Source organism: Caloenas nicobarica, chromosome 6 (assembly GCF_036013445.1).
Source record: "Caloenas nicobarica isolate bCalNic1 chromosome 6, bCalNic1.hap1, whole genome shotgun sequence".
Lineage (NCBI taxonomy): Eukaryota > Metazoa > Chordata > Aves > Columbiformes > Columbidae > Caloenas > Caloenas nicobarica.
In genome coordinates this window covers 32441501-32458276 of record NC_088250.1, presented here as the reverse complement: position 1 = coordinate 32458276, position 16776 = coordinate 32441501, and the positions used below count along the sequence as shown (strand labels likewise).

The 16776-nt window shown below is 46.1% G+C and overlaps 2 protein-coding genes across 2 annotated transcripts; both read left to right on the top strand.

The window, feature by feature from the left end:
- The first annotated feature begins 144 nt into the window (after positions 1 to 144).
- On the top strand, positions 145 to 3642 carry DBI (diazepam binding inhibitor, acyl-CoA binding protein). The gene is made up of 4 exons (XM_065637632.1): positions 145 to 253; positions 391 to 508; positions 2340 to 2402; positions 3345 to 3642. The coding sequence occupies exons 1-4, from the start codon at positions 245 to 247 to the stop codon at positions 3416 to 3418; spliced, it is 264 nt and encodes an 87-aa protein (XP_065493704.1). The 5' UTR covers positions 145 to 244; the 3' UTR covers positions 3419 to 3642.
- An 8584-nt stretch (positions 3643 to 12226) lies between these two features.
- On the top strand, positions 12227 to 16355 carry TMEM37 (transmembrane protein 37). Its single transcript, XM_065637920.1, has 2 exons — positions 12227 to 12300; positions 13219 to 16355. Exons 1-2 carry the CDS (start codon positions 12280 to 12282, stop codon positions 13789 to 13791), a joined length of 594 nt encoding a protein of 197 aa, XP_065493992.1. The 5' UTR covers positions 12227 to 12279; the 3' UTR covers positions 13792 to 16355.
- The last annotated feature ends 421 nt before the right edge of the window (positions 16356 to 16776 follow it).

Genomic DNA, 16776 nt, shown 5'->3' with positions numbered 1-16776 from the left:
CTCCCGTAGAGCAGTGTCCTCACGCTGGCGAGCGCTGCGGCCGCCCCGGAGCCCGCCCATTCCGTGCCGCCCCCGCATTGGCCCTTTGCCTGGCCTCTCACAGTCCCTGGCAGGCGCCGATTGGCTCCGTGTCGGCCGCGGCGCTGCGATTGGTCAGCGGACGCTCTGGCGAGGGGTGAAGCGGCCGAGCGGCGGAGGGGGCGCGGCAGACGCCGGGGGCTGGGATCGCGTAGGGGTCAGCGCCATGTCTGAGGTACGGGCTGTGCCGGCGGGGCAGGGGGGAGCTGGGGGGCGGTGGAGTATCTCCCTCCCTTTCTCTCCGCCATCTTTGGCGGCAGCACCCGCGGGTGCTCACCCCTGTCCCACCCTGAGGCCTTCCCCCCGCTCTAGGCCGCGTTCCAGAAGGCCGCTGAGGAGGTGAAGCAGCTCAAGTCGCAGCCCACGGACCAGGAGATGCTGGACGTTTACAGTCACTACAAGCAGGCCACGGTGGGCGACGTGAACACGGGTGGGTACCGCCTGGGCCCCGCGCCGGGCGGAGGGGTGGAGGCGATGCGCTTTTGGCCTGAGCCAAAGCGCCTGCAGGCGCTTAAGGAGGCAAAACCTCTCCCCTATTGCCTGCATCGCTTTGTGCAATCCAGCGGCTTAGCAAAAATGACTCAATACCGACTTGGCATGGATTTGTAAGCAGGCAGGCAGAAGCTGACCTGATAAGGGTTTTTGCAACTTGTGGTTTTTAGATTAGCTCAGCTGCAGTCTCCTAAATCGTATAGTAATGATCTGAGAATCTGTTGTGTTTGCTTTGTGTGAGTACTGAGTTTGGGATTTTTTGAGACCTCTGTCAATTAAGGAGCTGCCTAGGTCACGGGATGTTGCTTTAATGCAAACACTTCTTGGTTAAACAGGCTTTAATAGCAAGGCAAACTATACGGGTGTGGAATTGCAACACGTGGTGGGGGCGAGGGGGAGAGTGCGGTTAGTTAAACTGGGTTGGCTGCTAAAAGTAGTATTGGAAAGCCAAAGCAGAAGAAAATGACACAGATGTGTGTGACAGGTGAACCTTTTACAGGCGCTGCAATTAAATATCACGTTTTGGACGCACTGTAGCAGAAATATCTCTGCAGATAAGCTGTGTGAAGTCTCTCCTGCTACTTTTGTTACTGGCAGCTCAGCCTAGGAGTAACCTTTAGAATGAAGCTCATCTCTATTGACCTTCTGTAACTTTTGAGTAACTAGAATTAGGAAGGAAAAAGGTCATTTTTTTTGAGCACTGGCCTCCTGACCCATTTGCTGGTGAAGTTTATTGGGTGTTAATTGAATTCAAAGCTGGCAGTGAAGTGTTCAGGAAATGGTGTGAGCGCTTGCAGTCTCTTTTTCTCAAGATGGGCAGCCTGGAGGGAGGAAAGAACTGACTTTGGTTTTAAGATACAGTCCTTTTGGTGTGGCTAGACATTAGTATTATTAATGTTTGTCAAGATGACGTGGTGCTATAGAGCTGTTAATACAACATTTTTGTAAGTTGCTGTGTTCTTGTGAAGCAATAGCTAACAGGAGTTGGCTAGAAAAGCGATCTGTGTAAAAGTGAGCTATTAGGTTTTTTGTTGAAGAGAAGTGAAGCTGCCAACTGGCTCTGCAGGTCACATTGCCATGGGAGCAGCACAAGGGTATTTTTCTGGCTAATGCACAGGCTACTGTCTGGTTGTGTTCAATTGTTTATCCTAAGAGCTGTCTAAGGAGACAGGGAACTTGTAAAATAGAGAGGGGACTTTATATGAAGCATAACCATATACATATCTCATTAATTTCTTCTCTGTTTGGCCACAACATAGCCTGCAATGAAGTGAGTTAGAATTCAGAGCTTATACCCCTGGATGACAGAACAAATGAAGAGCTACAGGTTAGAAACATACCATTAACTTGATGATAATAAGTTCTAAGCTGTATGCCACTAGTTTTTGTTTTTATGTCTCTGCATGTAATGGACATTAGGATGCTTCTACTTTACTTTAGAGCTGATGTTCTTTAATCAGATAGCTGTTGTGTGACAGCAGTCTCTTCAGAAAGTACGATAAAACCAAATCGTGCTATTTGGTGCTGTTCTGCTCAAACGCTGCCGTCTTGAGGGGACTCAACAGAGAATTCCTATCTCTGCCACCAATAGTGTTCCAACATGCTCCCTTGAGATGACTTTGTGACTACAGGTTAATAAGTAATAGCTGTAAAGATGAACCATTCTATTTTATCATAGTTAAGAGCCAAGTAGCCTTCAGGAAAGGAGTAGGTATTACCTATACCCAAAGCACACAAACTAATTCTGCTGCTCATCCTGCCTCTCTCAGACCGCCCTGGTATGCTGGACTTCAAAGGCAAAGCAAAGTGGGATGCCTGGAATGCATTGAAAGGTAAGTGTCTGCCTAAAAAATAAAAACGAATAAGTAAAACCACACGCAAACTAGTCAGCAAATCATAGAATAGTTTGTGTTGGAAGGGACCTTCAAAGCTCATCTAGTCCAACCTCCTGCCATGAGCAGGGACATCAACCAGATCAGGTTGCTCAGAGCCCTGTCCAGCCTGGCCTTGAATGTTTCCAGGGATGGGGCATCTACCACCTCTCTGAGCAACCTGGGCCAGTGTTTCACCACCCTCTGTAAAAAAATTTCTGTGTGGTTCAGCAAGAAATAAAATAGTGTTGCCTTATAAGACAAGAGTTCTAGGAGTTCAGAATGCCATGATAATGAACTCTTACTTGTGATTATCTCTGCAAGGCAGGAATAATCCTGGAAAACGGGGCCTGTCTCAAGGGAATTAAGGTGCAAAAAGCCCAGCTGGCCCGAGATGTTACACAAAGGAGAACTGTAGCAGCAGCAGAAACTTAGATCTCTGTTTTCCAGGTCCTAGTACCCCAGAGACTGAGCTCTCCCTCCAGTTATTGTTTCTTCTAAAGCTTTCCTAACTGGAGGATACAACTGGGCTCTCTGCTCTAAATGGGGAGCGAAACAAGTGATCTAATCTGTGAAAATGAGCTTTTTCTGGTGTTTTAAGGAGCCACTGCTACATCTAAATGCAGTCTAAGTTGCTTGAAGTTTTCCTGTAATAATTGTGAATGGCCTTAATAGAACATTTAGTTGCTGTTTATACAAGTGTAGCTTTGCTTCGAAACACTGTTTTCTTATGACTGCTGAATACATTTGTTTGAAACTTTAATACTAGATTCAGAGCAAAGTGACCTTCTTAGCGCCTTTGCTCTCTAGGAGCGTGCTGCTGTGTGCAAGGAGTTGTGACTTGCATGCAAAAGCTATCTTAATCTGTGAAAGGTATCTGACTGCTTCCTGTGTGTCTTTCAGGAGTGTCCAAAGAAGATGCGATGAAAGCTTACATAGCAAAAGTGGAAGAACTAAAGGGCAAATATGGCATCTGAGGAGTGGATGTAGTAGCCACTTGAATACCTGAATCATGCCTTATTTCTAATAATGTGGAAAACTGGTTTCTGATAATGGTTTTAAATACCTAGATTATTGTAGTCGCTTCTCCTCATGCCTGTAGCCCAGGGGAAGCTGTGTACCTGCCTAATATACTGACGCATTATAAATTCCTTCTGGGAATAAAATCTGGAACTCATTAAAGTGCATTTGATACTTAGCAGTTGTGGTGGTCATCCCTTAGAGGTACTCTGAGCTCATCCCTTCATTGCAGAGTTGCAGCTGTCACTCACGCTGTAAGGCGCAAGCCAGGCTCTCCAGTCGTGGTGCCACTAGAGGGGGTCAGTGATCCACATTTTGTGCAATACGGACTTGTGTCCAAACCTAACTGCTCATGTCTGATACTATTTTTCTCATGTAGATAAATGGCAACCCACAAAAGCAGATGCATCACAAAGATTATCGTGATGCGGCTAGGTCTAGTGCTGTGTATATGAAGAACGAGGTGCTTGATGTTTGTCATCTGGAGCTTTCAGAGACTCAGTCAACAATTGCCAAATCAACTTTCATAAAACACTTCTTGGAGATATTATTCCCCAACAACTACGTTAGGGTTCTGGAAAGAAGGTAAATACTCAGCAACTGAACACAAAACCTTCCCTGTGAAAGAAAATGTTCTGCAGACACCAAGTTGTTGATGCCCTTGATACTGTACTGCTGTAAATACAGAGCACTGGTGCTGCCAGGTACCAAGGCTGCTGTGAGGGGTCAATCAAGCATAGACCAGCTTAACACTTACAACGCTGCTCAAACAGCAAGACTTACAGTGATAATCAGCAAAATTTTATACAAAACGTGCAGTTGTGACCATCTTTAGTAGGCGTTTAGCTATTTCAGTCTGCCTTGCATAGTCTGTTAGTTACTGAGGCCAGAAAGGGAGACTTTGCTTTTAACGTGTGGCACTGAACTATTCCAGCACAGAGCATCTGATAATGAAATCCCAACCTTATACGGGAATAAGGCATTTGAATTCCTGCTGTACCAGTTAGCATCTGAACAGGTGAGGACTTCAAACAGTCTTCAGATAAGCGATTGATTTACAGAAATACATATGGATGAAACCTGTCATTACATATCTGTCTAGGTAAATGCATAGTTCAGTACTAAGTTACACAGGCTTAGCTGTGTGTAGTATCTAGCTTGTCTGTTGTTATGCCACTGGTGAGAGATGGAGATGATTTTACCTTACATGTTTTCAAAATTAGAACTTCTCCCTTTGCTACTTTTAATGGGAAATGCTCCTGGAGCTACCTGTTGACTCTTTAAAATGTATTAGGATAAAGAAGGGTTTGTTCCCTAGTCTCATAAGGAAAAAGGTGGTTTCTTCTTGTTCTTTAGTGTAATATTAGCATGTGTGGGGTTTTACCTCCTTTTGTATCCTGTTAGTTATTGGAAATTGTGTTAATTACATTCACCTTGCTGAAGAGGCGTAAGAACAGATGTCCAGCCTAAGAGACGATTTTAGCTCTTTGCCAGCCCTAAATTCCATGGTTATACTCTGTGAAGGTTGTTATTCTTGGAGGATCCTGCCAACCTTTAGCAGAATGTAGCTCATACTGGGAAATGCTTCCATTTCTGCTCTTGTTTGCTGGGAGCTGATGTACTGTGAACATGCTGTTCTTTGCTAACATGCTTTCTATCAAAACAGGTGTTTTCAGAATTTTTGACTGCTAAAGCAGTGGAATTAGGTTCTGTCTAGAGAGTGAGCTGGGAGAAACAAGTTCTATGTCCTAGTCCTCATTTGGCTTTAATTTCCTCTGTGAGACTTAACTAATTTTTACAGTGCTGCTCTCCTTTCTCATACCTGTCTGGCATTAGGGAAACATTGCTAAGTACACAGTGTTTATCCCAGAGAGGGGTTCATCTTGGCCAGGCTTTTATATGCTGCCTTCTACTTACAAATAATTGTTTGCCATTCTCCACAAGTGACAGAGAACTCCACCTTGAATATCTTTACCTGAGCACTTTCACTGTAGTAACACTTTCTTCCTGTTTGCAGCTCCACCTTCCTTAGGACAGTAATATTAGTCTTACTATTTGGAGTAAGCTGAAAAACTCAAGTTGTAGAAGAGACTGCAAAACAGGCAGAAACAAAGGTACTGATGTCTGTGCAGTGTTAATGACAAAGCAGCAACACAAAAATTGGCTGTGTGGCCATTAACTGTGGGTAGAGGTAATTGCTTTTACTATACCAATACAGTGGTAAAAATAGACAACCATTAAAGTATACAGCCTCAAGATTTGAAACAGAAGCAGCTGCGAGCCTCAAACCAAAACATAACTTCAGAGCTGTTACTATGTCTGCAGTAAGGTACTCTGGATAGAGGAATAGATGGTTTTGCTGACTGGGCAGTGCTGCAAAATGGGATTGTTCTGACACCCACTCAGGGAGTTGTTGCCATTTCCTTTGCGTTAGATCAAAGAAAGGCCAACAACATCCTGATCCTTGCAGTGTTTGTGATGGGGAAGAGACATGCACTGAAACAAGCCCAGCATGCAGCAGGTCAGAGGCCAGCTGGCACGCACGCACTCAGGTCTGGTTTGCTGAGTTTGCAGAGTGCAGGATGGAATCTGGACTTTGGATGTGGCAATAATAAATGTTAACTTGCATCTGTGATAAGACAGTGTTCCTTCTATCATGCTGCTGCTATTAGTTTTTGCACAGACAAACTGGTTGATTGGTACCCAGTGTGATTAGAGGTAAGCTGTAAAGGGGATGTTGTTTCCCTTTTGGTTTTTTTCTTGTGGTTTTTGCTTGCTCTTACCAAACATATGAGAAGGTGCAACACCCCTAGCATAGATTTAACAAATCAGTGTTGGTGTGCTACTTAAGGCACATAAGAGTTTCCAACCCTGCGAAGTTCATCTTCCATTCAACTAAAATGCACTCTGAGGTTTACTGCAGTGTGCAACTTTTCTTTCTGTCAAAATTATTCAGTCCTCATCTGGAATGATCTTGTGAAACAGTGCAAGTATTTTAACCTTTAAACTTACTTGACCCTGATGATACTGCTAAAATAAATGACAATTGTATTTGCTGTTGCTTAAAATATTTGTTCTGCCCCCTGAGTGTTCAGGGCAAACAATATTGGGCAATACTACTTTGGAGCGATGGGGCATCCGAGCTGTCTTGTGGGATTGATTATAAATTGGACGAGACAAAAAAGAAAATGCATTTTGGCTTGGATAGGTTTCTAAATACCACAGCTGTTACCCAAGGAGTCTTCCAAGTTGTCAAAGTTGCTTAGAGGCAAGACAAGTTGATATTACATAGATGTAACACATTTGTGTGAGAGTTACAATATTAAACTTGAAAGTATAAAAGTTCATAGAATGAAAGATAGAATCTGGTTTGGTTTTTTTCCCTACACACAGGTATATGAGGTATCTTCAGACTCAGATAATTGGTCTATAAATTAGCCAGTCTTCAGCTGCTCATTTAAAGTGCAAATAACATAGTTCCATTCAAGGCATGAGTGCGTCTTCATGGTTTATAAGATGAGCTTGTATTGCCTTTAGAACCAGCATATCTGTGAAAGTTAAGCACACCTTGGTTGGGTTATTCTAGAACAGAATTCATGTGGAATTTGGCTACAGTGGTCTTTTAATGTTCATTCCCATTTTCACCTGTGGCTACTGGATTTTTGGTTTTATTTGTCAAAGTCTGACACGATGCTCCTTAGAGCTAATTAATCTCTTACAACCATCCTGCCAGCCAGTGTAGTTTTAGAGCAATCCTTTGCTATCTAAAGAATGCCTGAAGACATGCAGAGCTGTTCTCAAAACCATTCAATGTGTCTTGTCTCTAATGTTTGAGCGTGTTCCTGTACTTTATGCTGTCCAGAGTAATGGAGAAGTCATTCAAAAATCCAGTGTCATGAATGAGCATGGGTCTGGGGAGGAACAGCTGCTCAGAAGTACTGGAGCTTGTTAAGCTTAGGAAAGAGGTGATACAAAAAAACTGCCTGGAAGTGGGATCAATCAACAAATTCCTTCCAATCTTTATGTTAGCAAGGATTATTTTAGCTCCAAGTACTGCCACTGCAATGACAAGCTGTTTATTGTTATGTGAAAGAGCCCAAGGCCCTGGCACACTGGGATATGATATGATCTCTCTGCCCAGCCAGGAGTGTCTGTTGCAAGCCCAGATTGCCTCAGGCAGGTGATTCCACACCCTGGAAAGAATGAAAATGGCATTGCTTGGCTAACACAGCCAGGGAGACACCTTGGTTGTCTCCACCAAAATGTGCAAAGACACTGACTCGCACATGTTCCCCAAAAGGCTGAGAAAGTGGGATGCCATCGCCCCCTCGCAAACGCTGCTCATTTGAATAAGTTCTGATCTGAAAGGTGAGCTCACCGGTTTAATGTACTTTGTATTTTTAAATCTGAATATTTAGTTGCACTCTTCTTTTACTGCAAGAAGAAACATACATATGACAGCTAAGAAACTGAATGTGATTTCCCCCAGCTTACTTAGTATTGAAATACGGACCCAAGTTTTTCTAGTAGTGCTAAAAGGGCTAAAGTTTCTTTTTACGTATTAAATGTATATTTCAAAGCATCAATTTGTCCCAATGGACAGATAGAAATACTTTGAGGTATGTCCTAAGCCAGTGCAACTATTGCCAGAGGTCCCTGGAAAGGGCTGAATCCAAAGCAAAACAAGTGAGCACCCAGTGTTGGGTCTCTGCAACTGATGCTGAGGTAGGTCCAGAAACTGATCAGAAATGAAGAAAAAAAAATTATTTCCAGGATACAAACTATATTCCTTCAAGCCTGTCCTTCTGCTTTAAGTCTCCAGCCCCAGGCGGGGTGAGCAATCTGCCTGCCAGCAGCACCAGAGAGGTGTCCAGGCAGGAGGCAAAGTGAAACCACCTGGCCCAGGAGTTGTCTCCTCTGTACGTGCTTAACTGCACCTCTCCTACGTGCCAAGACCAGGCTGTCTGCTTGGCTGCAATAACATGCAGTGATGGGAGGAAAATCGTGAGCTAAAATTGTTGTGACAAGGGGTTGGTCTGAGCTGTACAGGCCTTGGTACAACACAACCCCCCCTGATGCTCCACATGCTGCCTGGGGCACTATTCACAGAGGTTGACTGTGTGTGTCTTCCCAGAAGCTGCCAGTCTTGAAGAGCAACTTGTTAGCAACTTGCTGACTTTTTGCCCATTCCAGAAGCTCTGTTTCAACCCAACTAGGCTGAACCCAGCTTGATCTGAGGGCAACTTCAACTTGGATTTTCAGTCTACTGCCAGAAAGAAAAAAAATGCAAAAGAGCAGTGACAAGAGACAGCTTTTGGAGGAAGATACAAAGAAAACCATTTTGCCCCTCAAACAGGCCTTGGACATCTCCAAAAGTCTTGGTCTGCAAGATACTGAAGATCTATTTGTCTCTAAGATCAGTTGGATGTCTGTCTGGAAAGACACCTTGAAATAGGGATCAGACAAAAATTACGGTTTAAGTGCCCAGCCAGATCAGTTGCTATGCCAAGAATTAAAGATGTGATCAGAAAGAATTTTATGCAACAGATGAATGCATTTATAGAAGTAACCAACTTTGAGATTAGATGAACCTGGGCTGGTGGTGACTCAATCACTTGTGTTCTGCTTTACCTCAAAGCGAAACACTTCTTCAGGTAACGATTCCCTAAGCCCCTGGCAACTCAGACTTCAGTCCTGAACCTTCTCTGGGCTTCTGCAGGAGAAAAACTGGAACAGATTGTTCAGTGCTAAAGTTTTAACAACAATCTCTGGTAATTTCCATTATTTATGAACACATTTCCCTGAAGCTTTCTCTCCAGGGATAGGATGTGAAAAACCCACTTAAACAATAGAGAAAAGGGACTTTCTAAACAAAATTATGAAACTGGCAACATACCAGGAACTCTACATTAACACAGCTGAACCAAAAATACATCTGAAGTGCTTTAAAGGTCATTTACTTCATTGCTATGATGTAGGTAACCTATTTTTGAGGCAAAAAAAATTTTGTATGTTTCCTTTTAAAGTACCAAGCACTTTTTGTTGTAAAGCAGTTTTCACATGTGATTTTCCAAAATAATAATCTCCAGTCATATTTACACAAATTGTCTTTTCTTCAAGGAGTTCTGTTATTTTTTTTTACCTTTAAAAGATGGAGAGTGTGTTTGGCTTGTTTTGTTATGAGACAATGAAGATAAACTCATGTTTCCATTTGAAAAAAGTGCACAGTTCTAGCAGGCTTCATAAATCCAGACGTCTCTACCAGAAGGTATCTCCAGCCAAGCAACAGCAGAAACGGAGTGCTAATGAACTGTTAGGAACTGTTGTATTTGCACAACTGTTACCATCGTCCTCCCCTCAGCACCTTCAGTAAAGAGAGAATCTGAAAGTACTAATTCAATGCTGATATTAATTACAGGTCAAGTTTAATTCTGGTTTATATCTTATATTTGGGAAAACTAAATTAAATATAAAATATTAAAGCAATTTTGTGCCATCCCAAAGCATCCTTTTCCTCAAAGAACCAGCTTGGCAGGTAACTATGTATCTGCTAAAGGATCTAAGTATGACAGGGACCAGTTTTGGTTTCAAAACCACTTTTAAGTTCCCCTTTCTACAAAGCTTTTCATGCACGTGTTTACTCATGTGAGCCTTACCACAGGCTTTGACAGAAAAATGATCTTCAGCAAGATATACCTCACTTTTTTTTTTTTTTAATTGCTAAAGTCATTAGTATGACTCATGTTTTAAAGGCAGATCTCCACTTAATAATTTTACTAATTGGGGACCAAATTGCCTAATGCTGTGCAAGATTGAGTCTATGTTACAGAAAGCGTAAGTCATGTGAGGTTTTTGCTAGATAAGAGCTGGTGTATTTTGTCTGGCCCGAGCCTGCGTTTGCTCAGCAGGGTTATGTGCAAACAGCGTTTGTTCATGCAGCAAATGAGACAACATGACCTGCTTGTGCTTTTTGAGCTGAAAACACATAAACATTGTTAAATTTGAAGCTTAGAAGTAGAAGAGTGTAACAGCAAATGCATGTGATCAGTCTGAACACTGTGATGGGGAAATGCTGTTTAACCTGCAGAATAAAACCCCAGGATGTTCATAAAGTTATTCTGTCATCTGATGAACCTAAAATAAAAGGAATGTGGCAAGCACCAAGTTTGCTAGCTTGGGTAACATGTTCAGAAAACAAAAAACGTTGCAGACCACAAACCCACAAAAGTAGTTTTAACAACAGACCTTGCAAATATTCGCCATGTGTTGCAAAAGCAGAAAATCCCAGTTCAGTGTTCCACAGAAATATAATCTAATAATGTATACAGCTTGGAAGAGAAACAATTAGACAAAAGATTTTACTGGAGGAGAGAAAGAAAAAGGTCGGAATTTATCATTAAAATGTGAAGTATGAAAACAAAAGTAAACATATTTTGCAGAACACTAATTTTTCTCTAGAAGAAAATACAAGAAATAGTATTGCAGAAAACACCTCCAGCTAAATCAGAGCAGATATAGATATATATCTGTTTTAAAAGGAAACGTAGAAAGCCCTTGTAAAACTATGTAGAGATTAAGATAATGAGACTCTCTGTATAGGCAACTGATTTGTTCAGAAATGGTAGCTGAAGGAATGGTAAAGTTATGATAATTTCTACTACCCCATGTTGGAGAAGGAGATCCTTCCAACTCCTTTTGGCTAGAAAGGGAATGGTTGAGTTCTGAGCCTGGCTGCATACGAGGAAGGTGCAGGAACTCAGGCCTGCGAGTCCATCCACTGGAGCCTGTGGAGTCAGTGCAGACCTCTCTGCTGGAACTGAAATCAGGATTTGGCAGCAAAACAAGAGTTTCTGATGACACAGCAAAACCCAATTTCCTTGAGCTTCTTTTTTAAGCTGTTTCTGACATTAAAAAAAAAAAGACAAATAAACCCCAATCAGTAATTCATTAGAGGATGGCAAAACATGAGTGAGAAAAAGAGCAAAGGCATAAAACTTTATGAGCAGAGACATTTTTGCTGACAGTACAGGTGGAGATACATAAGGTTAAATACACTGGTAACAGATAAGAGCCGCACACAGCCTCAGGTGGGAGGCCGCGATCACAGCGGGCAAGGAGGAAAGCCCATGTCCCAGTGGCTTTGGAAACACGAACCCCAGGAGCGGCCGCTGCTGGGCAGCCACAGGGAAGGGCAGGACTGGTTTCTGTGTTCCCTGGCTGGGTATTGCTGTGCATAGCACCGCATCCCCAGGGACCGTCCCCGGAGCGGTGCAGAGGGACTCCCCTGCAACATGCTGCTGGTGAAGTGCAATACCCGCCTCTCAGAGGGCTGCGGGCCCGGGGCAGGACAAGCAGGTGACTGAATCATAGAATGGTTTGAGTTGGAAGGGACCTTAGAGATCGCCTAATTCTAAGGTCTCGGGCTTGCTTCCCATCCCAGGAGAAACAAACCTGGAGCTGTGCGGGGCTATACAGGCACCCGGCGGGGGGGTAGATGAGGCTGCAGCACGGCGGGAGGAACCGCTGCCGCCCGGGACACCATCTCCTCGGGCGGTGGTGCTCTAGACCGGGCATGGACAAGCCCGTGTGCCGGGCCCGGCCAGCGCTGGCTCTCCCCGCTATCCCGGGCCATGGGGAGCAGCAGCCCGGCTTGGCTCGGCCCGGCTCCGCCCGTCGGGGCCGCGCTGCTGACTCAGCCGCGGGGGGGCCCGCAGGGCGCCCGGGCGGGGCGGGCGGACGGGCGGGCTGCCCGCCGCCCTCCGGGGACATAAAAGGCCGCGGCCGGAGCCCGCCCGCGTCTTTCGGCGCCGCCGGCAGCATGACGGCCATCGGGGCGCAGGTACGTCGGCGACTGCTCCCGCGGCCGAGGCTCCGGGCGCTGGGGCTGCGGCTCCGGCTTGTCCCTGCACGGCCAGGGTCGCCCCAACCCTCCCTGGAGCCGCGGGGCGCGGCCGGCCGGATCCCCCCTCCCCGGACCGGCAGCAGCTCCCCCGTGTCCGTGGCTTTCCCTTCCCCACGGGCGGGGCTGCAGCCGCTCTCCCCACCGCACCTGGGTCTCTGAGCACCACCGCCTGCCGTGCGCGGCTGGAGGAGGCTGCGGGGTGCTTGGCTTATCTTTTAGTTACATTTCGGGCCCTCTTGGAAGGTTTCGAGGAGGAGCGGGGCCGCGCGTTGCCCAACGCGGGTTCTCGGGGGCTGCAGCCCCCCCAGCCCCGGGGAAGCCGAGCCGTGCCGCCCGCGGGGTGAGGAGCCGGGCCCGGACCGCAGCTGCTGCCGGCAAAGGGAGGGGGGCAGCCCGGCTGGCTGCTGCCCAAAAGGGCTGTGGGAGAAGAAGGGCAGTGCTGGTAACTGGGTGCTTCCCCCGCCCCGCTTCTGCTCCCTCCCCTGTCCCAGCCGTCGAGCTCCATCCTCCCGGGGCCGTTGGTTTCCTCCAGCCCTGCCAGCGCAGGAGGCTGTGCTGTGGGAGCCCTGGGGCAGGGATCTTGCTCAGCCCAGAGCCTTTGTGATCCCGAACCCGGCCCCTGACGTGGGAGCATTGTTCTTGCAGCCAGGGAACCTGGAGTGCTTCTCCCACCCTTCCTTTCTCCTAGGTACAGCCTGTAACTGCATTGCTTTCCTATTTGAGGAGGAGTTTGATGTGCACAGGCAAATCACATCAAATGCCGAAGTCCCACAGCTTTGTCCTTCTGGTTTCATTTTAGCCTAAAGTAACGCTGTTAACTCAGTTTTTTTTCTTATCCTCCCATTATCCTTTAAGGCGCAGAGGCTGCTGGTGCGCCGGAGACCACAGAAATCCTTCTTTGAAACACTCATCAGGAGCTTGATCATCTTGTGTGTGGCGATAGCGGTGGTCTTGTCATCCATCTCTGTCTGCGATGGCCGCTGGCTCTTTGCGAGGGGGCAGCTCTTCGGACTGTGGCACTTCTGCACCATTAGCAATGGCAGTGTCCTGAAGTGTGTCACTGACCTCAGCCTGGCCAACGTGGAGGGGCTGAGCATGGGGATGATTCCCATAAGAAGCATGGTCGCCTTTGCTGTTGTGGTTGCCATCTTTGGCCTGGAGCTCCTGATGGTGTCCCAAGTCTGTGAGGATGCCAACGCAAGGCGGAAGTGGTCAATGGGCTCGGTTCTCATCCTCTGCTCGTTTTTGCTGTCGGCCACCGGGGTTTTGAGCTTCTCCATCCTTGTGAAGGATCACCTCACCTTCACAGGTTTTGCGCTGACATACTGGTGTGAGTTCATCGCTGCCTTTCTCTTCTTCCTTAATGGGATCAGTGGACTTCACATCAACAGCCTCACACACCCCAGGAACAGGGTAGGCAAAATCTAGGTGCAAAGCGTGTACAGAAAGGCCTTTGTGTAATCAGCTTTGCCAATTAGACTGGAAAAAAAAGAGTCTAATGAAGTTTTAAAAGTACATCGTGTCTTAAATTGTGTGCGAGGAGGGGAAGCATGAGTCAGTCCTGATGCCTGTAGGAGACATACCCACCCACTGGTCAGCGTGGAGGGCTGCCCAACGCAAGCAAAGCAGAGACTGAGACTGGCTGCTGCCGAAATCTGGGGTTTTTTGAAGGAGTGGCTTCAAGAAGATAGTGTCCCATTAAATGTGCGAAGGGGTGGCAGGCTACAACCTACCTATGTGGGCTCAGTTCTGAGGCTTACACAAAGCCTGTATTGCTGAGGGTTTGGTGCTGCTGGTCTTTTCCCCCTACTCTGGAGCCTGTGAAGAATGTAACACAACTTTGCTCTGTCTCAGGGACAGATGATTTGTGCCAGGCCATGCTCACTGGCATGGAATATTGAAAATCTTCACTGGATCTGTCCTCTGTTTCCCTTTCAAAAGAGAAGGCACACAGATCTTGATCTGGTCACCAGTGTTGTTTTCTACTGGCACGTTCCCTGTATCTGTCCTTTCCTGTGTGAGAGGTGCAGGGAGATGTAGCTGCCTGCAGGACATGTGCCAATAAGTCACCCGAACTGACTCTCAGCCCTTGCAAAGTTCACCGTCTTGGAGCATTGCTCTTCCTCGTTTCCTTTTTACTCCTTTTGGGCAAGCGAGACAAGGTCTGCAGGGGCTTTGATTTGGGCGTTGTGGCTGGACAGACCATGCTGAGACCACTGCACCGTCTGGGATGTGTTTTAGTTCTCAGGGTGTCCTGCTGGGGCAATGGGAAATCAACTCATCTTGTAGTTGAGAGTCTCCTGTAGCATTTCTTCTGGGAGGATAAAGCTCTATATCTTCCTGAGCAGACCAAGTCCTTTTCTCCCCTGATTAACAGTGGGCCTGGGATAGGAAGCCCAAGATTGCCCAAGGAGGGTCTGATGGGAGCAGCTCTAATCTGTCACAGCTGATGGAAATCCAAAGAGACTGAGACAAAATTATATTAAGGCTGGTCTCCCTCCTGTCAATGCCCGAGTTAAGATCTCTACAATTGCTGCAGCTTTGAAGGTCTCTGTGGTGTCTGATGTAAAATAAGAAAAGACCTCAGAGGTGGGGTTGCCCCACATGTGTCCTCCCTGCCCGACATACAGCACTCCATTGACCACAGATTAAAGTGTCTTTGGAGTATTTCAGGGTCTCTGGTTAAATGTTTGGTTTGTATCCTCTGGTAAGACTGCTTGTATTTTTCTGTCAGGACAAATGTTTCTATGTGTTTCATCTCTGTAACTTGTCTGATAGCTGTTGAACAAGGTTTTCATTTCCTGTGCAGCAAGTTTGACACCGTTTTTCACCTGAAACAAAAGCATCATAGCACAAGGGCTGGGAAGGCTGTGTAGGTGAGCCATGAGTAAACAGCTTTGTCTTTGAAAGTGAAGAATCCTAAGTCCTGCCTGAGCATACATCCACACCTGCTGAATGTGCTCCTGTGGACTCGCCTTCATGAGGACAGTTTCCATTCCTTCTCAGATTCCCGTAACTTTTCAAGACAATGCTCCTAAGTCTGTTTCACAATGCAGTTTCAGACCAGGCTTGCACTGGACGGTGCCAGTTGTGCTTTTGCACGTGCATCTGCCCGTCTTTCTGGTGAGATGATGCACAAAGCTGTGCAAGCCAGCCAGCTCCTGAAGCTCTTGCATGTTTGGGGCTCTGTCAGGGTTTCTTGACCCTCTCAAGGACAAGGACTTGTGCTTTTAACCTGCTTCTGGAAAACTGCACTGTGATTCTGTTTCTGTGAAGGTGCTTTTGATTCGCCAAATTGCACTGTTGAGGACATGCTAGTGGACTGAACTTGCAAATGCTTGTGTGAACAGTGCTGTTGGCTTTAGCAGAGCCACTTAATCCAGAGAGATTCTGCAAGGTCCAGTCCCAAACTGTTTTCGCCATGGTGTTACCAGGTGGTAAAGTGCCTTAACTAACCAATAAATCAGTTGCGGTGCTTAGGGGTGCCCATGCCAGGCAGGACAGTTCCTCTGTGTGAGGTCAAGAGTGTCCATGGCTTGTCTAGAAACATGGATGTAATTTCAGAGTGCCTTCTTGGTGACATCCAAAACTGGAAATCATTTCTCTGTGCATGTTCCCCTTTTTGCTAGTTGGCAGCAGTGCCAGACCGAGTCCCAGGCTGGTGCTTCCCACTGGGGTTAGGGGGAGGAGGCAGCAGATAATTTGCCATTGAGTTCACCCAAGACTTGGTGCAAATATGAATGGTTTTAGGATGCCCTCTGCTAGCTGAAGAGGCCTTTTGTTGGGGGTAGGGAATCCTCTATGGAAAATGCAGTGATTTCTTTTTCCAACTGGCTTTGTGTAGTACTACTTGACTTACTGATGCTGGGAGAAGATGCATTTTGATGTCTATAAATACTACAAAACAAGGTTGATTGTCTTGGAGACATCCTTATATAGAGCAACTTGTGCAGCAATGGGTAACTGCTCATTTTCTGAAGCCTATGGAAGCATCAAGCAATATTCCTGAAGTTTGTTAAATAAATTTCTTTGAAATAAGATAACTGTAATTCTCTCTTTTTGCATTTAGATATCAGGGTGTAGATTTAAGGGGATGAACAGGGTTTATGCAATCTCTGAGGCACCAATTCTGTGTGTTTATCCAGCTAGATGAATGAAGAAACAACTGCTTGGTGCTTCGCTGAGCTCCAATCAAGGAAGCCAAGACCCTGTAGCTGCTGCACGTTTCCTCTTCTTTCCCCTCCAGGGTCTCCACACCAACCCAAGCAGCCAGCACTGCTTTCTTGTCTTGCAAAAACAAGAGGTAGTCAGCTGTGCTGCTTCATGGGAATTAGAGAGAACCTTGAGGCTCTTAATGATTTCCTGCTGTTGCATGTGCTCTGTTTACCAGCTAAAGAGCTCTTTCCTGTGTCC

Coding starts and splice junctions, on each gene's coding strand:
- TMEM37 (XM_065637920.1), top strand. CDS start 12,280: ATGACGGCCATCGGGGCGCAG. Junction 12,301..13,218: donor TGACGGCCATCGGGGCGCAG/GTACGTCGGCGA, acceptor TTATCCTTTAAG/GCGCAGAGGCTGCTGGTGCG.
- DBI (XM_065637632.1), top strand. Junction 509..2,339: donor GGTGGGCGACGTGAACACGG/GTGGGTACCGCC, acceptor TGCCTCTCTCAG/ACCGCCCTGGTATGCTGGAC. Junction 2,403..3,344: donor TGCCTGGAATGCATTGAAAG/GTAAGTGTCTGC, acceptor TGTGTCTTTCAG/GAGTGTCCAAAGAAGATGCG.